Source organism: Poecilia latipinna, unplaced genomic scaffold (assembly GCF_001443285.1).
Source record: "Poecilia latipinna isolate Pla-1442-1.1 unplaced genomic scaffold, P_latipinna-1.0 Scaffold11, whole genome shotgun sequence".
NCBI classification, from domain to species: Eukaryota; Metazoa; Chordata; class Actinopteri; order Cyprinodontiformes; family Poeciliidae; genus Poecilia; species Poecilia latipinna.
Window position 1 is genome coordinate 20,247 of NW_015112627.1, and position 27,635 is coordinate 47,881.

The 27,635-nt window shown below is 39.3% G+C and overlaps 1 protein-coding gene across 5 annotated transcripts; it reads left to right on the forward strand.

Annotated features, from left to right (window-relative positions):
• The first annotated feature begins 74 nt into the window (after nucleotides 1-74).
• On the forward strand, nucleotides 75-27,595 carry epb41l4b (erythrocyte membrane protein band 4.1 like 4B). Of its 5 annotated transcripts, none has more exons than XM_015029678.1 (23): nucleotides 75-939; nucleotides 6,674-6,778; nucleotides 6,861-6,903; nucleotides 7,363-7,441; nucleotides 7,636-7,680; nucleotides 10,498-10,550; nucleotides 11,132-11,252; nucleotides 11,982-12,069; nucleotides 13,096-13,184; nucleotides 13,734-13,803; nucleotides 13,881-14,050; nucleotides 15,505-15,614; nucleotides 17,047-17,080; nucleotides 17,359-17,392; nucleotides 18,355-18,479; nucleotides 22,239-22,378; nucleotides 23,276-23,397; nucleotides 24,183-24,296; nucleotides 24,384-24,439; nucleotides 24,527-24,679; nucleotides 24,786-24,906; nucleotides 25,524-25,657; nucleotides 26,766-27,595. In XM_015029678.1, the coding sequence occupies exons 1-23, from the start codon at nucleotides 691-693 to the stop codon at nucleotides 26,827-26,829; spliced, it is 2,319 nt and encodes a 772-aa protein (XP_014885164.1). In that variant the 5' UTR covers nucleotides 75-690; the 3' UTR covers nucleotides 26,830-27,595. The 5 variants fall into 5 exon arrangements, with proteins under 5 accessions (XP_014885164.1, XP_014885186.1, XP_014885170.1 ...); XM_015029700.1 differs by having other exon boundaries at nucleotides 25,613-25,657; XM_015029684.1 differs by having other exon boundaries at nucleotides 24,387-24,439.
• Nucleotides 27,596-27,635: the final 40 nt, after the last annotated feature.

Consider the following 27,635-nt stretch of genomic DNA (forward strand, 5'->3'; position numbering starts at 1 on the left):
ATGTTAAAAATGCTCGGGCCCCTGACGTCCAGGTGGGGTCCCTGGCAGACAGGTGGCGCTGGTTGTTGGTTCTCTTGGGTCGGCCCGTCGGGAGGAAAAGAAGTTTGTTCTGCGCGGTGTTTTTACGCAGGCGCAGATCATGCTGTTTGTCCAGTTTCGCTGGTTGACTTTTACCTGTGAGGTAAACCGGTAGTTTCGGTTCAGCGGTGGGGAAAGGACGCTGCAGCCGTCAGTTCGGTTCGGTCCAGAGGTGTGGAGGCTTCCCCGTCGTCCTCCTCCTCCTGTCTGCTCCGGTGTGTGTCTCAGGGTCCCCGCTGCGGAGCCTCGGACGGGATTTCTCCAGGATTTTAGAGTCGGTGCGCAACAGCGAGGAGGAGGCAGGTGGACGGACAGGACAGGACGGGGGTGAAGAGGAGGAGGAGGAGGAGAAGGAGGAAGAAGAAGAGCGGAGCCGTTCACTCCGGACCCAGCGAGTGGAAATCAACTGGTTGGTTTAATCTGGTTCAGTTTTATTAGTATGCGGCTGGAGTCCCCCTGCTGCTGATCGGCAGCCCTGAAGTCTCCTCCAAGCCTGCTAAGTGACTCTTCGCCCCGGGGAGGACGTGGGGAAGGAGGCGGACCGCAGCGGCCGCTGCGAGGGGCAGATTTCACGGACACACCGCGGACCCAGTCGCCCTCTGGATCAGGAAGATGATGGGCTTTCTGCGCCGGACGTTCAGCCGCCGCTCCCGCTTCCAGACGATAGAGAGGGACGAGCGGGACGGAGGAGGGGTGACAGGGAACCCCCTGCTGCTGCCCCACCAGCAGCAGGTCGTCCACGCTCCTGCCGTGGTCAGCGGGGGAGCCACGGTCCACATCCCGGCGGGGGGAACGGCGAGGAGCACCATCACCTGCCGCGTCCTGCTGCTGGACGGCACGGATGTCAGCGTGGATTTACCTGTGAGTGTTTACCGAGAGGCAAAGCTCGGTCAGTGTGTGTCAACGTGGGGTCCGGGGACACTTTACGGTCCTTTAAGGTCTTCTTGAGGGTCTCCTTAATGGATTATTATTATTTTTTTTTTATTACATGGAGAAAGTTAGGCTTAAAATAATTTTGATTAATTTATTACACAGTAAACAGAGATTCATGAACTTTGAGCACAAGCTACCAATAAATCATGTGATGTCAGTAAGGGTGCCATTCCTAAACAAACCTTAAATATGACCCACTTTAATTATCTGCTACTCATTCACAACTCCAGAGCCTTAAATATAAAAACAACACAAGAAAGTTGTACTTTGTGATGTCATATTGTTTGTTCACTCTAAGATTGAACACCAGCCACTCGCCCTCTCATGGACTTCCTCCTCCTTCAATTTTTATTGCGGTTAGCAAACGACTTAAGGTGCATTACCACCACCTTCTACTTTAAAACATGGACCACATGTTTTATTTTTCCCAAAATATCTGTTCTTCTAAAAATGTAAATATTAGAGGCTGTTTGAAAGGAAACTAATATCAAGGACATGTCCAGATATATACACAGATGCCTGTGGTTAATTAAGGCTGCGACATAGCGAGAGAGAGCAACACTTAAGCAGGTTGTACAAAAGATAAAAATGTAAAGAAAGATGTTATAATTTTACCCTCTTAAGTTTTTCATTTGTCATGAAATATGATGGATTGGAAAATGTTGGCAGCCTTTTTGTTCTTTCAAAATATACACAGTAGCCAGTGTTTTTGTAATGCTAGCCAGAATAAATGTGCTAATTGCTAACATGGGATGCTGAAAAAAAGTCAAATTTTTAAATGAAAATATTAGTAAATTGCTTATTTGCAGCGACTGTCCTCATGGATATGTCACCTCTACTTCTACTTTGAATAATTAATGATTGCCTGTGGCAGGAAGGCTAAAAAAATATTTAAGTGCTGTTTTCATGTCTTCTTAAAGTGAAAATGGAATTGGCTAAAAATCTGAATAAATCTGTTTAAGCTTGACAAAAATCAGAGATTTGACCATTCGCCACTAAATTCTGATTGGTGGATTTATAGAGCAAACTTCCTGTTTGTAGCTTTTCCTATCATATTTGAACTGTAGAGCAAACAAACGGCTCAATTTAGACTCAACCTTTGGATGTTTTGTTGTGTTTTTCACTTAAATCTGTCCAACGTTGCTGAAGTTCCTAATGCTTACAGTACAATTGGCTTCAGGCGGTGCTCTGATGAGACACTTTAACGCATCTCGTTCTGTCTGGCTGCAGGGAAGTCTAACTAAGGCAGCTAGAAGTGTCTCCCCTGCTGTTTGCTCTTTTGCAGCTTCTCCTTCCACCTTTTTTTTCTTCCGCATCCTTGCATCTGATCTTCCTCGAGCAATCTCCGCTCTAGCTTCTCTCCTCTCATAATCTCCTTTTACACTCCCTCTGTGGCCCATCTCCCTTCGCTCATCATCGCTCTCCTCCCTCCTTCCCACCCTGTTTCTCGTGCGTGTTCCCCCTCCCTCTCCTTCCCGTCTCTCTCCTCAGTCTGTCTGTATTCCCTGACTCCCTGATCTGATTTACCACAATTGGGGACTCTGTGCCACAAATACGAGCGTGTGTAGAGGGATGGTGGGTAGGTGGGATGATAAGCGAAGTGTGTGTGGGCATGTGTGCGTAAGTGACTCCTCATTAGATGCTTTTTCCTTTTTTTTATTATTATTATTTTAAAGGTTGTGTGTGTGTCACCGAAGCTGTTGCGTGCGTCACCTGTGAAAAACACGCAGCCGGTACACTGAGGAGTTTTTTTATCCTGCTGTCCTGCTGCAGCGAGGTTATGGTAACAAAGCAAAGCCACGGCAGCTTCTCCTGAACTATTGCCGTTCGAAGTGAAACGTGGCTCGTCAAGGTGGAGGCTTAGTCACAGGTGTTTTGGAACAGGTTTGTTCATGTGCTCCTGTTCTCCCTCGGGGAACAGATACAGGTGCGCCGTTTCCAGCTGAAGCCTTTTTAAAGCTTAGCAGTGTGAAGGAAAACAGGAAAAAGTATTCTTGTAAAAGCACCTAGTGAAATCATTCATACCGCTTAAACTTTGTTACAACCACAAATTTCATTATTGTTTAGTTTTTACATCAGTACAAAGAGGTGCATGTTCATGTAGTGGAAGAAACGGACTGGTAAGAGCAAGCTTGTCGTGATAACTAATTTTGCTGGGTGATAAATTGACCCAGAAATGTCAGTGTTATGACACCATTTCAACGGATATAATAATCGTGGCATAATAATGCAAGGACATCCAATCATAAATCAATAGACTTTCATTTCCAATGAACGTTTAACACTGGAACTGCAAGAGACTTTAAATATCGCAAATAAATAAACACAATAACCGAAGCAATAAGTGAAATGGATTATGAACTCTCAATAAAACAAAATTGTCCTTCAAAACATATTAATTATTAGGCTCAGACTGGGGAAACAGGCAAAACTGCCACTTAGGACTTTTGTGAAATAGAAAAGTGCAAACTAGCATTTTTCAAAATGGCGGCTAACTACACGAACAAGCAAATGGAAATTATTGCTCTCTTCTTAATTTGTCATGCAGTTAGTTGATTTATCGCTTTGATAAACATCCATTTAAAGACTCTTTTTTACCAAACTCAGTAGGACTGGATGGTGGAAACCAAATATCACATCTTACTGAAGATGTTCTGTTGTATTTAGACATGAACTTTGACTAGACCATTCTAACACCATAGTCTAGTCTAAATCATTCCACTGTAACTCCACATGTTGAGAATTGTAGGAAACCCTTGTGTTTTGCTGGTGCTAGCAGGTTTTGTTTTAGGATTATTTAGCTCCAACAATCAGCATTAAGCACCTTGCCTGTCCCTTTTAAGAAAAGCTGACCCCATATCATGATGCTACCACCTCTGTGTTTCATCATGTGGATAGTGTATTAGGTTTTCTGCTCTGCATAAGCATGTTGCTTTTAGAGCACCTTCTTCAATATGCAGAAAACATTAACAGGGACTACTTATTGTCTTCTTCCAACGATGGTTTTCTCTTTGTCAGTTTTCCAACTTGTGGATTTTATGACTAATAATTATGTCAACAGATTTTCCCACCTGGGTTGCGTCTCTTTTCAGCTCCTCCAGAGTCACTGCAGGCCTGTTGGCTGCTTCTCTGCGCAACACAAAACTTTTCACCTTATTTCTGAAGAGTAATTTTTTTTCCCCCAGAACCATAACAAATAGATAATTTTGAAAAACAAACCTTATTAAGTGTCATACATTCAATGTATATTTTGTGATTTAGATATTTGGATTTTACTACAAGGAAAATGATCAAACTTTTACAGTTTATGGATGGATGTTCCATATTTTTGAAAAAGAGCATATTGTTTATGGACTCATAATAAAGGAATAACTTGGTTGATTCCTCCTGGATGTTTATTTATTTTACACAAAGGCAATGTGCAATAATTCATTAACCTTTTGAAAGAAGAGATTCATGGTGCCAAGTTACAGCAAAAATCCAAATTTCCACATGTATTCCCTCTGTAGGTTGATAATAATCAAATACCAGTATGATAATTAATTACATTACATGTCCAATAATTAATTATTCACGTCTTATTGAAGCCAAGCCAGCCAATCAAACTACGACCCTACAGAGAGTTCATAAAACCATCGCTTTGCATTTATCAGTAATGAATGCAGATCTGAGTATATCATTAGTGATAAATTAATATGTGTTAGAAAACCTACTAAATTAAAAGCACTATTTAGCTCCATATCAGTTTTTATCAAAAGTTTTTAGGAGCAGCTGTTGAGGTGGACGTTCATCTCTTGTTTGGTTTGCAGTGGTTTCAGTCTCTTTCCATGTTCAGAGCTACGTCAGATGTTCAATGCTTGAGTTATTGTTTTATCATCTGACGTTTATTTTTATTTATTGAGTTATTTGTTTATTCCAAACAGGGTTTTAGAAACAAGAAAACAAGGAATCAGTACAAGGACAAGAAAAAACATGTGCATACATAAACCAAGAACAAAATAATTAGCTTATTGCTACTTTTCTGTTTGAAAAAGAGTTGGAAGAAATAAACACTTCGCTCAATTAAACATCCCCCCAACTTTATCTCTAAACTGTCTGCTTCTTGTCGAGGCTTTAATACTGAAACCACATTACGTACGCTGGATTTTATTTGGGGTATTCACGCGAAAGGGGTTGATTTATGAAAGCCACAAGTTTTTGTTTGTAAAATAGTTTCTTTACGATTAAGGTACACACTGCTCTTGGTGTATCAGATAAAATCAAAATAAAATCCAGCGGCGTGTGATTGTTATTGGACAAAATGTGGAAAAGTTCAAGGATTGTGAATGCTTTTGTAATACACACTGCATGCTGCCTTCAGTATTTGTGTTTTCTCACTCATTCATACACCTGCTGCCAAGAAGTTTGGACCCGTTATCAACACTGAAAGTACAAGGCTGTCATGTTTTTACACACCCTGGGAGTTTTATGTGGGCCATTCTCGGGTCAGGCTTTAATGTGGGCCGATGAGGCTCATCTGCCTGTAAACTGCTCCCATAAAGTTCAGGAGGAATTGCTGCAGTTTGTGCTTCGTCCATGTCCTTGGTCGTGTTTTATGACAAAAGCTGCATGAATGCGGGCCTCTCCCTCCGGGGAGTTGCCCGTCCCATCAGAGCACACCCTCACATCAGCTTTCACTCTCAAGCCGACAAAAGGTGGATTCATGGGTAATTCCTGCCGTTACCAGCTGGATGTTTGCACTCGGTTTAATAAAAGACGGAGCTCATTCATCAGAGGAGATCGAGTCCGCTGTGCAAAAGCTTTATTTCAACCCTAATGTCTTTGTACGCTGCCACAAAGAAACCAGCTGCTTTGCGTTGTTGATCAGTAGTTCCTCTGGAGTTTCTTTTTCATCTATTTCCACATGAAAAGTTTGGATTTACGGGAGAAGCAATATAAGAGAAAAATATTCAACATTTTATTTAGTGTTCTTGTATCTATCTCTGTCCATTATCTATGCTGTCTCTGTTTCTTCCTTGCTTCCTACCAGACTCTGTGTTTTTTTTTCAGGTTCCATATTTAAAGTCAAACCACAGTTGAAATATTTTTCATACATTCCTGGTAAGCTTTTACATTTGTATCTGAAAACTGGGGCAAAATGGGCAGAGAACTCTAAACTTTTGAGTCATTTTACTGAGTCAAACTCAAAATTACATTTTGAGTCAGAATAAAATGTAATTTGATGTGGAAAAAAACCCCCAGGAAACATGAGAAATAATAGAAGAAGCACAGCAAAGTTCTGACTTTAGACCCTGACCCTGTTGATCATCTACTGTGTGCCAGGTTTTACCACCTGTGGGTAATAAAGTGCAACTCCTGCCTGTTAAACATTGTTAGCTTAGTTTCTTTTTAATTATTCGCCTAAACATGAACACAATGCATTTCATTTTATCCAGATTGCCGGCAATAAAGTCTCCTAGGATTGTTTGTGTGTGTAGACACAAACACAACAAAACATTCGCCTGATTTGGAAATGGTCAGGCACTGAGCAGAAAATGAGTTAAAGTCTAACGAAAGATCAAAAAGCTGCACATCAAAATCTCTTTAAAGACAACACAAAGTCTGGCTCCTTCAAAGGAACCCTCAAAGACACTAATTCAGTTCCTTTATTCTCCTGCTGCAGAGCAAATCCAAAGGCCAGGACCTTTTTGATCAGATCATGTACCACATAGATCTGGTCGAGATGGATTACTTCGGACTGCAGTTCATGGACACAGATCAAGTTTCGGTGAGTAACGAGCTTTCCTCTCGATTAGTGGGGAGCGCGTGCTGATGTGACTCACTCTCACCTCCTTTCCCTCCCCCACCAGCACTGGCTGGACATGTCCAAGCTTCTGAAGAAACAGATCCCCGGTAAGTTGTCAGTGGCTCTGAACGTCGATCTGGTTTGTGCAGGAAAATGTGCAGCGCGCTGAGTGGGGAGCAGGTGGAGCATTATCTAATGTTGACTCGCTGATTAGCGCATGCATTTGGAAGCCGTACCTTGTTTGCTCTCCGTCTCCTAACGAGAGGGGGTGTGGGGGGGAATAAATGGAGTGGAGGAGGGCGGGTCTGCACCCTGACACAATCTGATGGTTGTTAACATAAAAATGGTGGCGGGAATAAAAGTAAGGCTGCAGAGAAAAGAGAGGGAGTACAGAGATCTGGTCTTGGGACGGTGATGGATGGACGAGATGGGAAGACTTAAGAGGAAGGATGAGATTAAATGATGAGATAAAGTACAAGACGATTCGATTCGATTAGATTAATGTTGCATGAATCACTGCTTCATCTGTCTCTGCCCCTTTCCCCGTCTCTCTTTATTTCTTCTAGAAGGGCCGCCTTACCGACTCTTCTTCAGAGTGAAATTTTACTCTTCGGAGCCAAATAACCTGCGAGAGGAATTCACACGGTAAAAATTCACACGCGCTGACGGAGCTCTCCGGAGCCAGCCGTAGAGGTCCAAGGGGATGTAGGGCTAATTAGTTTGCTGCTGTGGGCAGATACAAATCAGGGCCAAATGGACAGAGACTTGTTAAAGCAAATTATGTGTCAGAGTGGAGGGGAAAAAAACTTGATTGATTCATCTTCTTTTTGCACCAACAGGTATCTTTTTGTGCTGCAGCTTCGACAGGACATTTTGTCTGGCAAGTAAGTTTCTTTTTCCAACACCGAGAAGAAGAAGAATAAAGATCCGTGATGCATTATTTAGAGCTGTGAGCTTTGATTTTTAAAGCGCCAACAACTAAAGTAAATCCTAATAAGTCCTTGCATTCAGGTGAATAATACTGTCTGAAACAGAGCAGCCACAGCTGACTGTTTTTATGCCATAAACACAATAGAAGTGCAGCTCAGTAAATTAGAATATAAAATAAAAATGAATTTATTTCAGTAATTCAAGCCAAAAAGTGAATCTGATCTACAATATACACATATCTAGTGTTTATTACTGCTGCTTTTCATTACATCTAATAAAAACCCAAATGTGGTTTCTCATTACATAGAACACATAAAAAGGGTTTTTGATACAGAAATGTTAAATTATTGCCGACACATTAACAGTGACGACTGCTGACTTGATAATTATTCAGCAGAGCCACAAAGTGTCACTGCTTAAGAAGCTAACTGTTCACATCGTGCTGCATGGGAGCATATCAATGGAAAGTTTAGTGGAAGGAAAAAGGAGCGGGAAGGTGCATAAGCCATAAGAATAACTGCAGCATTGAGAGGATTTTGTTGTTTGTGGGAGATTCATTAGGAACACTGTGAAGTAGAATGAAATTTTTTATCCTTAATAATCTGAAAGGTGTGTGTTCATTTGTATTCAGCACTTCTGAGTCAGTACTTTGTAGTGACTCAGCTTCTAGCAGGTTTTCTGCCACTATTGACCTGTTTAGCTTGCATGTAGGTCAAAAAGTCAAATCTTGGTGTCATCTACCCAAACACCTTATTGGGGAGAGTTTAATAACCTAATCCTGCTTTGAACTAACCCAGTTCTCTAATAATCTGTGTGATGTGTTCGTTGGTCTTCATGATGAACAAACCTCCGAGGTCTTCACAGAACAGCTGGATCTTCACTGTGATTAGTCCAAATGTAGTCGTAGTCATTATCAGAGAAAATGAATGTATTTTTTATGCGTTTTAGTCTTTCATCCACATGAAAACTCCATATAAAATCACTACAAACGATTATCTATAAAAACTCCATATTTGTGTAAACTGGAAAACAGAGATTTAGGGTCCTGTGCATTACAGTCTACGACCAATAATGGGAACATATCCATATACTTGCTTTGACATGATTTCCAATTTGGACTTGTGCTTTATGAACTTTATATTCTAAAACGCTATTTAAAAGTAGTTCAAACTATATACCTGTCAAGAACAGGAAGTCATGGTTGTTTTGAAGCAATCTGATTGGCTGACATAGGTTTCAGCTTTGCTCTACGTTGCCCCCTGTGGGTCTGGCATGTTTAAAACAATGCTCTGTGTGGATGAAAACGGATCCCACTTGGACAATATTATTTGGATACATAAATTACACACAGATTGACTTCATTCACTAATTGAGTAAATTCTAACGACAATTTATTTCCTTGAAACGTATTTTACGGGTGTCAGAGTAGAGGGGTTGATGTGTTGGAATATGTATGCATGCCACACTTTTTTGATTTTTACTTTATAAGAAAAACTTGAAACTTTTTCCCTTCACATTACAACAGTCCTTTGATACTTTGCGTTGGTGTAGCTCATAAAATTCAAATTACATACACTGAAGTTGGAGTTGAAGTTTGTAGCAAAGTAAAATGTGAAAATGTTCAAGGGGTGTGGTTACATCTAAAATGTACTATGTGCTATATTTTTGCATATTCTGATTTGCTACTTTTGTTTCTTAATTTGATAATTCAGTTAGCTAAGCATAAAGCCTGAAACAGCTGAAAGCCAACGTCCTCATAAGTCACTTTGAGCTACTTCCCTTCCCACTGCGGGGATGTCCCACCTCTAGCCCACAGGTCACCTCCACTACAGTTTTCTCAGTAGTGGTGGAGTCAGAACACCAACATCTGTTTCACACACACACACACACAAGCCCGACCTGACTGTGCAAACACTCACTTCAGTGTGTCAGTGCTCCTATCTGGGCCACTCGTCCCCAGAGTCCAGCTCCATTATAAAAGCTCAAGATCAAGAACAGCAGAGGGCTGCTTATTTTAGGAAAAGGGTTGCTCCTCTCCTCCTTGACACACTCGCACTGTGTAGGGCATCCAGCCACTTTATGTCTCTCCAGCACATGACATCACTCCAGGGCAGTGCTGGTTCTTGCTTGAATGGCATCCTGGGCAAACCCCTCGTTCTGGACCCCCAACACCCACCAATATGTACAGAAGAAATCCTCTCCACCATTATTTTTTTTGTTTGTTTTTAATAAACAGATTAAAAGTTTCTCAGACATCATATCAAAATCAATCCAGCTTCAACTGGTACACTGATAAGTACAACGAATATTTTAATGATTACATAACGGACATGAATATAACCCTATGTGTCAAACTCAAGGTCCAGGGTCCAAATCTGACCACCATAACTATTTGACACATAAATATAGCCTTCAAGAAAACAGTTTTGGCCTAAATATTAATTTATCATCCAACTCAAAGCAGTTTTTATCTGTGTTCTGCCAAATTACATTAATGTGAAAAAAGTCAAATGTTGTATTTATTCATACTTTAACAGTTTAATGGGTAGCTTTAATTATATATTTTGCCACATTTATGACCTTGACGTGGCCTGAAATAAAAAGTGGTTTGACACCTCTGAGCTAAAGTTTTTCTCAAAATTTCCTCATTAGAAACTTCCCCTATGTATGCGACGTGAGCCATGCTGCCACCCTGGGGAGAGAGCCGTATTGTCAATATCAGTAGGGGCTGTGCATTTGTTTTAATTTGTGCATTTTTCCTTTAATTTCAGATTAAAATGTCCGTATGATGTGTCAGTGGAGCTGGCGGCATATTGTTTACAAAGTAAGTAAGGTTGTTCCAAATGTGCAAATTTAGCTTCTCGTCCCAAATGTCCATTTCTAATATTTATTAAATTCATTTCAACACCTCCTAAGTCACTCACTTAAGTTTATTTCACAGGGTTTTTTTATTTTTTATTTTATTGTTGATTATACTGTAAAATCCTCTCCTGGGCATTCATGCTTGGAGTAATATCTGCTAAAAAAAAGCTCAATTTATGATTTTCAACGGCTTTCTTGCATTATTGATGTTGTCCCTCTGCAGATTTCCTCTAATCTTGTTTTACAAAGATTTCCTCAGATGCACCGACAAGGAGCATCAAGAGTGATAAATTCAGAGCAGCTTAGCCATCTCAAAAAGTAATTATTTTGTTTACAAAGACAATCTAATTTACTGTTATGCAGCTTGCAGGAAGTTGCTGCAATGTAATTTTTGCAGAAGAATAAAAAATGGCATGAGGTAGAAGAAGGGCAGCAGTTTTATTGCTTTTTAACTCATGTTCCCATTTGTAAAAGATGAGCGATTTAACTTGAAATGACCAGATCTTTGGGAGATGCTTATGTGTTTTGTTTGTGCACTCACAGGTGAGCTGGGCGACTGCGACCCCTTGGAGCACTCCCCGGAGCTGGTGTCGGAGTTTCGTTTCACTCCCAAGCAGAGCGAGGCCATGGAGGCGGACATCTTCAGCAGGTGGCTGGATCTCAGGTGGGGATGAAGAAACGAAGCAGCTAAATTGTTTTTCTTTGTTCTAAAACTGTTCGCTGATTGGCCGGGTCAAAAATCTACTGGAGATAATCTGAGTCAAAGGGAGAAAGTCCAGATTGCTGTAAATTAGATTTTTTTTTTTTTTTCCGAGTGGAGTTGCACAGGAAGGCAGTGCCCAGGCTAACTGGTCGCCAAAACCTTGTGCTGCGTCAAAGCAGCTTACTGCAGGGCGTCCAGCCACCGGCAACTTGACCCAGGCTTGCTTCTGTCCTGTGAGGTTCTAACAAGCAGAGCAGAATCTGGAGCAGAAAAGGAAGTTATTCTGCTGCCACCTGTCAACACCAGCTTTTTAAAAAAAATTATTTTCACATCCGAAGGTTTCCAATTTCACCATCCCTCTTTGCTTGCTCCCTCTGCTTCGACCTCTCTATCACTGGTCTGTGTAAAGGATTATGGGATTAATCTCTGAAGGGTCTTGATTGATTCTACGGAGTGTTTAACCCAGCTCTGCTCTGATTGCTCCCCTTTCAGATTAGATTGCATATATATGCTGTATGCTGTGGCTCACAGGGTCAATCTAGCCACAAACGAGGGGCGGGCTATGCTTAGAGTGAGATCAAAATGGAAAGTTACAGACTGCGTACCTGATACATTTCTTTTTGGGAGCACATTGGGACTGTGACTGTATTATTTTTACTGTGAAAACTAATCTTGTGTTTTTTCCTTCAGGGGACAGAGCCCGTCTCAAGCAGAGATTTCTTTTCTCAACAAATGCAAGTGGCTGGAACTTTATGGCGTAGATATGCACTTTGTCAAGGTGTGTGGTTTACTTCACCTCCACAGGTACAGCTCCAGTCAAAAGTTTACATACACTCGTCATGCAGCTGTTTTCTTTCTCCCTGGTGTTGTATGATGCAACAAAAAACTGAAATTTATGTTAAAAACAAGAATTAGGTGCACAATTTTTTGTTTATTATTGTGTAATTCAAATAAGGCCAAAAATACACCCAAATCTTCAAATAAACGGACACACCAATACTAATAACATCAGCAATCCGAAGCAATCCGCTTGTTTTTATACTGCAAAAACAAAAAATATTACCAAGAACTTTTGTTCTATCTATTGTGAAAATATTTTATTACACTTGAAATGAGACAAAACTAACTCATAATTAAGTTTTTGACAAGATATAAAAGGTTATTTCAGGTAAATAATTCCTTAATATTGACAAAAAATACTTGTTCCATTGGCAGATTTTTCCACTATACCATGGGAAAAATGTCTTGTAATAAATTAAATAATCTGCCAATACTTTTTCACCAATATTAAGGAATTATTGACTTAAAACAAGCTCCTATATCTTGCTGAAAAGTTACTTGTAAGTTAGTTTTATCTCACTTCAAGTGTACTAAGATATTTTCTCTAGAGTCTAGAAAGAAATTACAAGATAAGGTTTTGTGTTTTTGCAGTGTAGGACTTGCTGCATGTTTGACTCTCTTGGTAGAAAGTAAAAAAGTTTAATTAAATTAGTTGGCTTCCTGGAAAATACTCTGCCTTTAAGCACTATCCACCCATTTCCCACTTTCAAAGGATTAAACTTATGGAAGGCATTTCCATTAGCGTAATGTCAGCGGAAAGTTGTGCATCAAGTTCTTGGTTTTAAAAAATGTTGAGGATGTTTGTTGTCTTACTACATCCTCGTACAAGCGTGGTTCAGATTAATCATAAACGTGTCAAAAATAATAAATATAATTGAATGTAAACCTTTGACTGGAACCAAATTATTACCTTCATATCATTGTGGAGATAAGGAACTAAATGTGTTCAGTTTTGTTTCTTCAGGGCAGAGATGGAGGAGAATATGCACTAGGTCTCACCCCGACTGGCATCTTAGTTTTTGAAGGCTCCAACAAAATTGGGCTTTTCTTTTGGTAAGCACACACACACAGCGTTTTATGGTTCAAATAACAATAAAAAGGCATTATGTACAATACCTGCAGCATCAAACACTTTTTAACAAAGTTTACAGCTGTAGTGAAGCAATCAGGCTTCATCACATTATCCGCACTAACTCTGTTTCAATACACCGACTAGTTTGGTAAGCTGGAGCTGAAACTATGTGGAGATAAAGATACTTAAAGAAAAATGAGCTATTTTTGAAATCTGTTGTGTAATTTATGTAAAGACAAAAGCATTCATTTGGCTGAGTTCTTCTGGTCATTGAAATGAATTTCCTTCAAATGGAAATAAAGTCAAACTTTACTTCAAGTTTAATAACTAAATCCAAAAATACAGGAGAAAGACTTTTGACTTGACTCTCAGTGATTGTCAGTGAAAGCAAATAAGCATTAAAAACTGGGTCTTCATATAACTGATTATTAGTGTTTGTGAGTTGAACTGTCTAGTATAATTGATAATGAATTAGATAATATAAGTGGATTTAAATGAGTGTTCACTTTTGCTTTTATCTGCACACATAGGCCCAAAATCACCAGGCTGGATTTCAAAAAGAGTTGCCTGACGTTGATGGTGGTGGAAGACGATGATCAAGTTGGTCTCCTTTACTACTCCTAAAACAAACCAGTTTAAATAAAAAGAAGACGACTAAAGTAACCTTTCCCTTGAAGGGTCGCGAACAGGAGCACACCTTTATGTTCCAGCTGGCTAGCTCCAAGAGCTGCAAACACCTGTGGAAGTGCGCGGTGGAGAGCCATGCCTTCTTCCGCCTGCGTCAGCCGACCGCCGGCAAGGCGAGCCGCAGCGACTTCACCCGCCTCGGCTCCCGCTTCAGATTCAGGTAGAGCACAGATTCGCTCCCGGCGGTTCCTCCCGGCGGAGCCGTCCCGCGGCCGGACGACGCGCTCAGGCCCGGCGGGGTTGTTGTGGTCAACACTTGCTGCCGGCATATGGGGGAAATTACGTGTCACATTAAACAGATCCTTTGTATCTATGGTTACCGAGTAGCTATGGTTACGTGCATCTGTTCCTATGGCGACTGAGACGTTCTCCTTGAATTGTTTGTTTTCTTGTGATTATTACCAGACAGATTCTCACACTTGAAGGGCACTTCCTGTCATTTGTTGGAGCAGGCAGATCAAAGCGCCGTGATAGCGCTCTGTTGTGGTTTGTGCACAAACACTAATGTTACAGATGGTGGAAGTGCAAACAAGCACTTGAATACTGCGCTACGAGAGCTAATAGGCACACCTGGGTCACCTTCTGACTCTTTTGTATCCTCCTAAACTGGTCTAAGAGGAAATAAATTCCTCTTATACTTTGTTTTTTCTCTTTCACATAGCAGCTATGTTTGCCTTACTTTGACTTGAGCCATATTTAATTCACAAAGCCAAAGAAGTGCTCATATTTATTCAGGCACACGGGATAATCACTTTACCAGGGGTTACCTACATTTCTATTATAGCAGAATCAAAAACAGCATTATTGGCCAAGATTATGTACACAAATGAGGAATATGAGTTGAGGTTTTAAGCACCAACAGCATGGATACATAAGTTAAAATATTTAAGGATAAAGAAACAGTTTGTACATGTATTTGCAGACATGGCTCAGTTGAGAATAAACTAACTCCCAGTAGCATTTAGCTGGACAGAGGTGCTAATGCTAACATAAACAGGACCAATAATTACAGATTCTGCTGTGCTAATTTTGTTTATGTCACCTTTAACACGACTTCAGTGAACAGCATTTTGCTAGCATCTTCATTTATAAAGAAATGTGCTGTTGATTTTGATTAGCCATTGGTAATATTAGCACAAAGCTCTCTGTAGCTAACTACAGCTAACTACTAAACAATATTTGTCTGTTTAAAAGGTGCCACATTGTAGAAAAGAAATAATCAGCACATAAAAAGCCCCACAACCTTTAAAGCAATTCCACAGTGATGTTTTAAAATGCGTATTTTTCTAACTTCGTGTACTATTTAGCTTGGCTGTAATGCTAGTTTTCTTAGTAAATGGGAAGCATATTGAAATTGTTTCAGACTAGTTTTTGTTTCTATCCTCTTTTGTAACGGCTGCAGTGACGACTGTTTCTGTGGGCTTCCGCTCTTATAAAAAAATGTAGCTTTACCCATCAGTCTCCACTAAGGATATCTGGAGTCACATGCTAATGCTTTTAGGATCCTGTTGCTGAACTCCAGTCAGATGTTTTAAAGTACTTCCACAGAAATCAGTAATACAAATTGGTAATTACCATTTTCATCTTCTGAACTCGTCTTTGTGCTTGTCTCAGTGGAAAGACGGAGTATCAGGCCACTCATGGAGGCAGACTGAGGAGAGCCAGCACGTTTGAGAGGAGGCCGAGCAAACGATACCCCTCCCGCACACAGTCACTGGGCAAAGGTGAGCCTTATCAGCACATAGGAAACATGGATGACTAACCACACCTGTTTTGTCCTCTGCACCCTCATGCGTTATCAAAAAGGTCACACACCATTTTGTCTAAATGGCTGAAATCTGCATCATAGATAGCCCTGAGAGAAGGAAAAAAGCTCCAGCCTGGGAGGCAGCGGGGTCTCTTCAAGGCTTTCTCTTTAAGAATGACTAATATTATATTTTGCTATGACAGGTTCAGCAGATTTAAGTACAGCGCCAGTCTATTTTACATAAAGTGCTGCAAAATTCAAGGCTATAGGTTATTATCGTCTTTCTTCTCTGTGCTCTTAACGCCCCCATAATTCCCACCTTCTGTGAGCTGCGGTGGCCTAACAAGCCCAAAAGCCTAAAATAATAATCACTTATATGCTGGTGAGCTCATTCATAACTACATATATCAGCATCCAAACATCTAAGAGATTTAGATTTACTAATCATAACTGATGTCATACAACCACAAACTTCTGTACATTTTATTAAAGTGGACTTATTACACAAAATTCACATTTTGCATGTTTTTGTGCTTCCATTTGGGTTTTAGCTGCTTCTAGAAACAGCCCAAGTACATAAAAAAAATAGAAAACACCTACACGTTTTTTGACAATAAGTTAAAGTGTTTTGGTGTCTGGAAAATGAGCCGTTTCAAAAAAACCTCCTGAACTTCAAGTTGCAATCAATGGCCACTGACTACGCTGTTACCTAGCAACCCCAGCTCGTCACCTAGCAACTTGGAGTTCCAAGGGAAACTCCAGCATGTTGGATCAGCTGGTTTTACCACTGTATTAGCTGTACAATGGCTGCTGGAAAAAAAAAAGTGGTTGTTACCATTCTTAAACAACTTTCTGCATTCTTGCTGCTTTGTTTCAAAGATGTACGGTTTAATAATTGTGAATATGTTTGCGGCCATTTTCTCGTGAAAGTGTAAACGTTGAGTTGGGGGGCGTGGCCAGCAGCTTATTTGGATTTAAAGTGACAAGAGGCCCTATAACAGGTTGATCTGATCAATTGAGCTGTTCAATATGTCATCCGATAATGAAAAGAAGGCCATGGTAACTCTGGAGGAGCTGCAGAGATCTGTCAACGTAGCAACTGTGATTCATATATTCCACAAATCTGGCGTTACTGCTGGAGAGAAAGCCACTTTTGAAAGAAAGTAACATTTAAAGTAACAAGCCATGTTGGGGACACAGAAAGTGAGAAAAATTAAACCTTTTGGTCTGCATACCTGGCAGAAAATCAACACTGCATCATCACCCTGAACACCTGTGATTGATCAGACTCAAGAGGTTGAACTGACTCCAAAAACAAGAACATGGATATAAAGACTAAATAACAAACCTTAATTTCTGCTTTTTCCTTAATGTTTATATTTCTTATACATGCTATATTTCTTTTTCAGTTGCTATTTCCCCTGCAAAGCCTCTACATATCAGGTAAAACTCTCTGAAAAGCACACATATGCAGTGCACAAATCACGTCACTGTCTTATCAGTCACTCTTGACCTTAACCCACATAAATGCCTGGTCAATCTTAACAAAAGCACCAAAGATTAGACACTTGTGTAAAAGAATCAAAGATGTGGAGGCATTTACTCCCATTTTTTATCACTGTTTTTGTTCTCCATTCCAAACATTGAAATTGTAGTTGTTTTTTTTTGGTTCACTTTAAATGTATTATTTAGTTCCACTGATTGTTGGCATTCTTTTCCAGCTCGCAAGCCAGCCCCAATCCCAGTCCACATGCGGTGAGTGACTGTAGACAAAATTCATTAGCTGCGTTTCCATTACAAATGTAAACAAATCTTCTTCCAAAACACAATCTTGCAATTGCTGTTTTTCCATTAAATAAGAAAATTAACCCTTCGATGGTTAAGTTTTAAATCTCCACCTGGATATTTTTGCTTATTTTAATTGTACTCAGTTCTTTAAATGTCCTGTGATTAAATATATTTGTCCATTTATCCATAACAACTGGAACTTTCAATATCTAGCAAGTTATTTTTGCAATTTACCATCCATTAAAAGAGTTATCCTTCGATTAATTTCACTTTTTGCTACGGCCGGGATGAAATTACTGTAATAAACCGATATTTGCTGGATATCGGCGCAATGTCTCCCTATTCAGAAACCGTTGGGTTTTTTCAGATAGCGCATAGTGTGGCGGAATTACGGTACTACAAATTTGGCTGGATCGTCACTGCTCCGTTCGGTCTGGAAGGGTTAAAATAAAACCACATATGAATAACCTTGTTCACAATAAATCATTAAAAAAACATGTTAGTGAAATGAGTTATATTCTAATTTAGCCATGGCGCTAGAGCTCGTCATCTACCAGCCATCGGAGGGGACATTGGTGTCTTATTTAGGCATTGGATCGACACTCCCTTTATACTTTTGAGAGGCTACATATGCGGCATTTTGGGGAAATTGTAGTTGGTGATTTTACAGAAGAGCTTTTCAACACTTTAGAATGACACACAGTTTTTTATGAACTGTGCGAAGCTGCGAGAGCTCTGGTGGAGGTAGCTGTAAATTGTCCGAAAGAAAAACGCAAAACAAACCATCACATCACATTTCTATTAAGTAAATTCATTTTCATAAATTCAGTTTGCTCAACTTTGTGGTTAATGGGAATGCAGCTGATCTCACACACAGACACAGAAATGCATCAGCAACCAGCCTGGCTTACAGAGATCTTTAATTTCAGCTTCTCCATGACCCTCTTCAGTACCAACACAACATTCCTATCAGTCACGAGCCTTGGCATCCGCCCCACCCGGCTCTCACGCCCCCGGTTTACCTGCAGCCCTCCGGTCACACGCCGCCACACAGGTAAGTCAAACTGCATGCACCGTTGCTCCATCGTATTTGTTTTCCATGTCATTCACACGCCTCCACTTGTCTTGATCGTGGTCTCCACCATCTGTTGTGCTCAGGCCTTCCTTTGAGGCTGCGAGTCCGTTGTACAGTCAACCTCCTGCCCCTGAAAGAACCGGCTATGTCCTCAAAGGATCCCTCAGTGTGGTTCACAGGGACAAGGTCATGACTGCCCTTTGACCTTTCTCAAACCCCGGAGTCGGTTTCAGACACAGACTGTCGCCCCAAAGGAAGGAAGCTCTGCTGATGACCTTGATTCCATCTTCATTTTCATCACCAGTCCCGTCTTCATCTGTCACTCCAACTCCAGTGTCGACGACTTTCTGCCACTGTGTGCCATAAAGATCCTTATTGCACAACTGTGGGGTTTTAAACACCCGAGCAGGGCAGAATAGAGGCCAAAGTATCGTGCTAGGTGAAATGGACCAGAACTTGTTCAGGGATTTTAGTTCTTGTCGTTTTTCCTGCCGATATTTCTGACTTGTCAACATCATTAATCGTTTTGCAACACCTGTATTTGACTCGTTCTGATGCTCATAATGCAACGTAAACATTCACTCACTGAAGACATTTTAGATGCAGTTTAGGTCAGAAGTTTACATACACTCATTCAGTCTTTACGGACTTATTTGAAACATTGTTCTTCCCGGGTGAAATGGTTGCAGGAAAGCTCCAATCATTTAGAAATAACACCCCCACTAATGTGTGGTTAATTGTTAAATAGTTCAAGCTGATGATCTTGGATTCTGTGAGTTTTATTTGCTCCGAAAAACTCCAACTTGTGTAAATCTACATCTCACATTTAAAGATTCCTGAAATCTTTGGATCTGATGAGTGGTTAGTTCGACTAATTGTGGCAAACTAATCATTTCAGGCTAATAAAAAGAAACGACTGCAGCTGACCCTAAAATTATTCATACTTCTCCTGGCAGGTGTAAAGTAAGTTTTTAATTTCACCAAAATAAATTTTCCGACTGCAAGGAATATTAATATTTTCAAGTCGTCCAGACAAAGCCTTAAATTTAATTGGACGAATCTGCGGAGGAGCTAAAGATTAGGGTGATGGCAAGAAGGTGTTTGGATACACCGTCTAAAAATCAGTAAAACATTCAAAACTGGTCAGCAATTATAAAGTGAGTTTGACTACCGTAAAGTTAATTAAAAACATGTCCACCGATTATTAAAAAGAGTATGAATACAGCCTTAGCTGTAGCCGCTAACGTTAGCCCTGTGTGGATCAGGAAAAAAAAATCCATGTAAAATAAACTTTGTCTAAACCAATTATTTATTTTTTTTAACATTAAAGAATTTAATGTAAAATAATTTCACCCTGAAAAAATAACAGTTTAAGACAAAGTCATAAACAATAATTTATGTTCATGCGTTCATGTAAACTTCGTGCTGGCGCTGTGTGCTTTTTGCGTGAATTTAATTTTACTCAGATAGCTCATCTGTAATGTCTGTAGAAAAACGATAAATGGGAACATACAGTCAAAACACTTAACTAACAGTTTGTGGCTGATATTAAAATACTTTTAATGGTTAGCAGGGATAAAGTATATCTAACGGTATCAGAGCCGTTAGATATAACGGCCTCCAACTGATTTCAAATCGTTTATTTTGACTTTCTGACTCAGAATAACCTTTCAACTTGTGTCTCTGTCCATTTATTTAAAGATACAGTAGAGAAGAGACCAGATTTTTCACTTGAACGTAGCTTAGACTGGGGTGTTTTTATTGCAGTGTGTGTAAATACCTTACTTCCAATCAAGGTTTTAGTCTCTGGCATGTTTACTTCAGAATATTAAATATGCTTTAATCACTGTCTTTTGTTCCTAGTCTTATAAAAAATTGTGACAGCTATTTATAATTGCCTAAATTAATCAGAAGTAAAATGATATCAGTGATGAGTGGAGGTAATTGGGAGCAGGTGAAAGGGAGCCTGTAGTCTTTGCTGCTTTAGAGGTTGAGCTGCTGAATGTATCGTGTGAAATAGAAGTGGGCCTCTGCATATGAGAACTTAAATAAACATTATATGTTTATTTAAACATACAATGTTTAAATAAACATTATATTAATGTTACTTCAGGTCATGGATTTGTGAAATCAACCGAATGTTTACAATAAGTGTTGTTGTGCTGTTTGTTTGTTTGTGTTTGTTTCTTTGTTGTTGTTTTTTCCTTTATGTTTACTTGAATCACCTTTGACCTTTAGGAATGTTGCCATATTGCTTCTAAGACAAATAAACAAGTTATAACAAGTTAACAAAGACCCTTTGTTTGGTGCTTTATGTTATGGACAACAGCGTCGCATAAAAACGTACGAAATAGCATAATGTCAAAATGTTTTGAACTGAACTAAATTGAATATTATATATATTTCTTTATGTAGTAAAAGCTAGAAACACAACATGGATGTTAAAACAGGATCATATGTTGATAAAGTGGGGAAAATAGAAGAGTTTTATTGAAACGTATGTTATTATACTTACATGTTATATGCAGGACTACTGATAGTCCACACCCCTTTTTTTTTTACATTTAGCTTCCAAATAGCCAGACTTACTTTCAATTTCTAAAAATGATCTTCATCAATATATTTTGTGGTTTTTTGAAAAGTTGTCTTTGACTGAGAGGTTTTTAGAAGATCCCAGGAATGTCTGGACCAGGAGTGTCAAGTTCATTTTCGTTTTGGGCCAAATAAAGATCAGGAATGCTCTTAAATGGCCAGTTGTGCCACAATTTATTCATAAAACCTGTTCACAAACTGTTAAAATATCAATGAATTCTTAAAACTAAATTATATTATTGATCAATTTTTCAGTCCCTGCAGAATTTTGTGATTCTTTTTGTGATTTTATTTTATTTTTTTATTTTTTATTTTTTGCAATGAAAAGCAAAAAGTCTGTGGTACTAATTTGAACATTTTTGCGATAGTTGCGCTTATTTATGACGGTAAATGCGACGTTTTTAGTCACTGTTTAAATTATGGACTATAATCTGACATCAATTAAAGGTGAGGCAGCTGTTTACTGCAAATAAGAAAGTTTTTGACAATTTCTGAAAAAAAATCTGCAATAACTAGTAATTATGTATTATTGTATAAGAAATACAATAATAATACAATAATACGGGAATTTATTGATGTGTGAATTTCAACAATAATTCTCAAGAAACTAGAGGGACTAATTTATATAATTTTGCAGTAAACAGATAAAAACTGCGCTGATTTGATTGATAACATTATATTTATGCACACTTAGTGTTTAGTCTATGATTTAGAGGGCCACATAAAAAGCTGCCTTGAGTTTGACACGTGGTCTAGATAATTGGAAGCAAATTTAATATTTTTGTGTAGCCTCAAAACTGTGTATAATGAAGCATCATAACATTTGTTTAATGTGAATTTGTCCATTTTTGTGCAGGGTTATGATGGCTCCCAACTTTAGGCAATTTAGCATCTTTAAATAACCTCACATGTATATATATTTTTGGATTATTACTGCTCACCACTGTGTCATGGTTTAGCCACGTAGCATAATTGTTTTGTTTTTTTTAATCCGCTTTATTGGAAATGTTGCTCTAAAGCCACTGAACAAAGACATGAGAATGACTGCGGTCAAAACGATGAAGATTTATTTCCACTTTTCCAGATTAAAGTGTTCAGGAGGCTTGTTGTTTAGGGAGTTGTTGTGACTGCGTGTGTCATCCTCAGCTTCCCACTGAGCAGTTCTGCTTCAGACCATCAGTACAGCTCATCAGAGAATGAAAATTCGTATTCTGGCAAGACCCACCATCGTCACCGCCGCCACACACACAGCCAAGACACACTCTGCCACACACACACCAAGAACAGTGAGTACCCTCCGCCTGTAAAATTAAATCTGTCAAAAGACTCGGCTTGATGTTGGCTTTTTTGGTTTTTATAAGTGCTGCTTTTAAACATGTTACTCTACATGCATATTTCTGTTCATGTAATGGATTAAAAATTTATTTATTTCATGTATGTATGAGTTTTTGCTGAGTTACTAACTTTAATGTTTATATATTTTAATCATTTTATTTGATACATCAATACAGAGTAGTACATATGCAAGAAGGTACTTGTAAATAGTTGGTTGCTGTTTGTCTCTTCCAGATTTAATGAGAATATTTTGACGGCTATTCTTTGCAAAATAGTTGTAACTAGACTGGATTATTTTCAAATCATGCCGCAAAATCTCAATTGGATTTAAGTCTGAGGACTTTGACTAGGCCACTCAGAAGGCAGGTGAAAACATTAGATTATATTTAGGAAAGTAAAAGGCACCAAATACATGTTTTATGAATTTATTAATCATATAAATAATAATTTTTCCTCACTGATTTGAGCTGATTTTTGTTGGTCAGTCACACAGCATCTCAATAAATTACATTGAAGTTCATGGTTGTAATGAACACTTTGCAGGAGACTGAGATGCACATTCACTCACTGTGTTCTTCTGTTTTAAATAGGAATAAACTCCTATTGAATGAAACGTTTATGAAATAAAGAAAATATTGCCCATTTAAGGTTTTATCTTCACCTATTGAGTGCACGAAGAAACAAAAATGCTGGAGACTCGACGACTAAGCTCTTTTGTGCAAATGCAATGAGATGATTAAAATCTTTGGCTTTGTTTCTTGAAATATATTTAACTGTGCTGTTTAAGTCAGTGAATTAAGTAAATAAATGTGTACTGCCAGGTTCCAAGCAAACCTTGTATGTTTCAGAACGCCGAGCTCCGCCCTGCCCTGCAGATGGCATGGACATCTCTCAGTCACTGCTCAAAGCTCTGGAGACGGACAGTGATTCTCCTCCCTGGCCTTCGCTGCACATAAACATCGACAACAAGGTGAGCAAGACACATTTTCACACAACGCACTGCAAAAGCACAAAATCTGACCAAATGTTTTGTTTAGTTTTTAATGCAAATATCTCAAATAACACACAATTAACTCACAAGTAACTTTTCAGTAAGATATAGGAGCTTCTTAATACCGGTGAAAAAATAATACAGGGTGGGCCACAAGTTTCCATACACAGAAAAAATTTACATTTTATATTGGACAACTGTTTTTATTTTTGTGGGACTCTGTGTAATCGCTGCAGGGACCACTCCGTGGTTGATCTGCAACGTTTCCAGTTTTCTGAAACTTGCAAATAAGTTTTGCCGCCGTGTCGTGTGTGTGATGCCCGTTCCATGTTTTTCTGTTAAAGTTTCGTGCAACCGTGCGACTGCTTCCAGATCCAGCCATCAGTATAATTTCATTTCTTTGATCTTTTGTCAAACGCATCTTCTTGGGTATCTGAAATATAAAATAAATATACATTTTACATTCTCCTATGTATGAAAACTCATGGCCCACCCTGTAGTTCCACGAACAAATCATTTCACTTCTGAAAAGATGTTTTTCCCATGTCTTAAGTGAAATAATTATTGACTTAAAAGAAGCTCCTATATTTTATATTTTGCTGTAAAGTTACTTTTAAGTCAGTTTTGCCTTATTTCAACTGTAATAAGATATTTACTCTGGAAACACAGATAAATACTTGGTAATATTTTGTATTTTTGGAGTATTTGCTCCAGTTCTGCTTGTTACCTCTGAGGACTCCTCATGTTTCTCCTTCTGCTGGCAGGGAGAAGAGAAACAACTCTCGGAAAAGTCTCTGCACCCTCCTGCTTCCCCAGTGATGCTCCCAGATCATCTCAAATGCAACATCCTCAAAGCCCAGATGGAGGCAGCTTTCAGGGTATCAGATCTAACACAGATTAAACATCTAGCCTCAACTTTGGCAGCGTAACTCAGCGTATTACTTCTTCTCTCATGCACAATGAAGAAGGATGCTCCACTGACACCCAGAGGGAGAAGCTCAAATGACACCAGCAGTGACAGGTTGGGCTCTCGCCCATTGCTTCCTGTGTTTGCACGTCGTTCTGCAGGTTGTGATTTAATTTCCTGTCCCATCGCACTGCTCTCCAGGTATCAGAGTTCATCCCAAGACTCAGCAGCTTCCAGCGTGACAGCTGAGAAGACGCCCCGCAGGCAGGATCGTAGTTTAACCCCAGAGAAGCTGCAGGCCAAGGGCAACCCGAGCTCCAACCGGAGGAAACGTCTGGTCCGACAGTTCAGCTTGTGAGCAAACTTCACCCAGCTAGCAACGTTTTCTCAGATGAATGGTACCTGAAGCAAAAACTCCTCTCTTTAATGCATGTAAATCATCCTGTCTGATCCTCAACAGCAACCACGAAGACGAAGATAATCTCCCTGAAGCGCTTGCAGCCATTTCCTCCCAGAGCGCAGGAAAGTCAGGGTCCTGCAGTTCCCTGGACAAACAGATTCAACCATCCATCTACCCGCAGGTAACTCAGCGTATAACAGCGTACGGACCCCTTAGAGCTGCAGTATGTGACGTTTACAAACAAATGTTTTTTACATTTGTTAAAACTATCACCGTGTCGTGACAGTATGAGACAGAAAATCTGTGAAAAGATCAATCTCATCCTCCCTGAGATGCTATTCCACCAACAACAACCAATCAGAGCCAGGAGGCGGGTCTTAGCGCTGTCAATCAATGCTGCTCAATGTGCTAATAGGGAGAAACAAGTCACAGTTTGAGAAAAGTAATTTATCCGCTGTCATTGGTAACTAGCTTTAGCATGGAGCACAAGAGTGATTGACGACGCCAAAATCCTCCTCCTGGCTCTGATTGCTTGTTTCCGACTGAGTGGTGTATTTCTGTAGTTAGTACTGGGAGCACTGGGAAGAGGTTGAACTTTTCACAGATTATTTGTCTTATACCATCATGATAATTTCAACAAATAAGTCAAAAACATAAAAGTTACATATAATGCAGCTTTAAAAACGTAAAAAGAATCAGGACATCCTTTCGCTGCTATGGGGGATGATTCTCTATCTGACTGTATTTGAGTGAACAGATGAACGTTTGTACCTGTGCATACATTGATGTGTATTCCAGGTGGATAATATGCCAGCACTGGAGCTGGGTAGTCCGTGTTGTACCTCTCCTTCGCCTTCCCCTCATCTTTCCCCTTCTTACTACCGTAGCTCCATGCCCCACCTGGCCCCTTACCTCACTGCCCATAACAACAGGTAACACAACCGCACCTCAGCAGCATTAAACCAGTACAGTGTACAAGTAAGACCTGCAGCCATTTTCATGCCTTTTGTTAAATGTCCATTGTTTTGAACAAGCGCTTGCCCCTCATTAATGTTCTCTTTCATATTTAAGTCTTTCAGATCATCAAAAATAATCAAAAGTAACCCTAGTAAATATAAAATAGCAACAATAAGTTATCTAAGCCAATTATATTGCTAAATCATGAGTTAGCCAAGTTTTTTTGTTTTGTTTTTTTGTTTAAAGTTCGTGGAAATCTATCAGTCTTTAAACTCAAAAGTACTCACAATAAACCAAGCAATAATTATTTTTGATTAAGCAAATAAAGTAACCAAGTTATTTTGGAGAAAAGGGATCAAAAACTTTGGTTGGTTTTTGGTTGTTAAATGAAAGTCTTTTTTGGGGGGACTTCATAAATATTTCTGCAGCAGCATAATGATCCAAAACCCTCCAGCAAATAGATCTCTGAATGGCTTCAAAATAAAAAACAAGATCATTCAAAGTTTTGGATATGGTTAAATACCAGGTTTATCTGACTGAAACTTTGTGGCATAAAATTAAACTGGGGATCGAAATTCCTCCATGGCGACTCATTGCTGGTTACTGTAAAACTCGTGATGGCAGCCATTTTGGCCAAGCGGTGCACAAACAGTTCCTGGGTTTTTCCTCCTAATAAATGAAATAATTTAAGAACTTCTTTTGTATTTACTCAGGTTATATTTGCCTTGTATTAAAATTGGTCTTATGATCTGAAACATTGATTATTTTTTTGCTTTCTTTGGTCACACTTAGATGTAAGTGTCATCACTTTCTCTCCTATGTGCTTTCAAGTTTTATGCCCGTTTAGTAAAACGTCCCGTCGCATGTGAACGTGGCTGAATCTTATGCTATCCTCCTGGTGTCACACTCGCTTTTATGCTCTTTAACTACATTTAATCATAAATTATGCATATATTTCTTGTTTCTTAATCCTAAACTTGGACACTTTCTGTTGTAAAACCCACAAAAATCGAAACGGGCTTTATTTCCAACAATGTTTATTACGTCCTGTAATGCTAATTTCTTGTGTTTGTGTATCTGTAGCGGAGAGGAAATTAAACTGGACCGAGAGAAGATCCTGAGAGCCCTGCTGATGACAGAACTTTGAGATAGTTTTTTTTTTTTACCAACAAACCTCAAAGTTGTCAGACATTAGTCGCCATTTGTACATTTGCAAGAAAATATAACAGATTTTAAAATATATTTGCATAATTGTAAATTGTTATATTTGCTTAACTGTTTTAGAACGATGTTTTGGTTATATCTATTGAACTATAAATGGACAAACTACACATCTGCTGGTGCTGCCTGCATGAGACATTTATTTATTTTTTCTTCTTTCTGTGATTATATTGTTTGTTTTGGGGTTATGTCTAGGTTTTTATGTTTATTTAACCATCTCTGAGCTCGCGCTAAAGCTTTAAACAATTGTCAAAGCACTGATCTCCTCATACAAGTACTGTTAAAGTGAAGTCACGTTCAAATCAGGCTATTCCCACTGTAAATAGACATTGCAATTATCGTGCTTATGACAGAAGGAGGGTCTGTAAATGCTTACTTCTGTACTGTATTTATTAAGTGAAATATCCATTTTTACATGCTAAAACATTTGCAGTATTTATGGTTAGAAGCTATTGAAGAGAATGTCTTTAAAGTGACTCAGATGTTGAAAATGTGCAGCAGCGTTCGCAGACTGCCCACTAGAAGGAGACAAATCCGACGCGTCGCAGCCACTCTGCTCCTGTTTTTCTTGTTTTCAGAAGGAAGAGAACTCACTCCTATTTTTTTACATGCAATTTCCATCGCAGCTCAAATGCAAATCTGATCTAAGAGAGCATGTTCTTGGAAATAAAGATAACCTTGTCGCTCCACTACTTTGTTTCCGGTCTGATTTGTCAGAGCAATTCAGTGGAT

Excerpts from the sequence above, each read along its gene's own strand:
- epb41l4b (XM_015029678.1), top strand. The coding sequence starts at position 691 with ATGATGGGCTTTCTGCGCCGGACGTTCAGCCGCCGCTCCCGCTTCCAG. Across the intron at positions 6,779-6,860 it reads TGGACACAGATCAAGTTTCG|CACTGGCTGGACATGTCCAA; the intron begins GTGAGTAACGAG and ends CTCCCCCACCAG. Across the intron at positions 15,615-17,046 it reads CACACAGTCACTGGGCAAAG|TTGCTATTTCCCCTGCAAAG; the intron begins GTGAGCCTTATC and ends TTTCTTTTTCAG.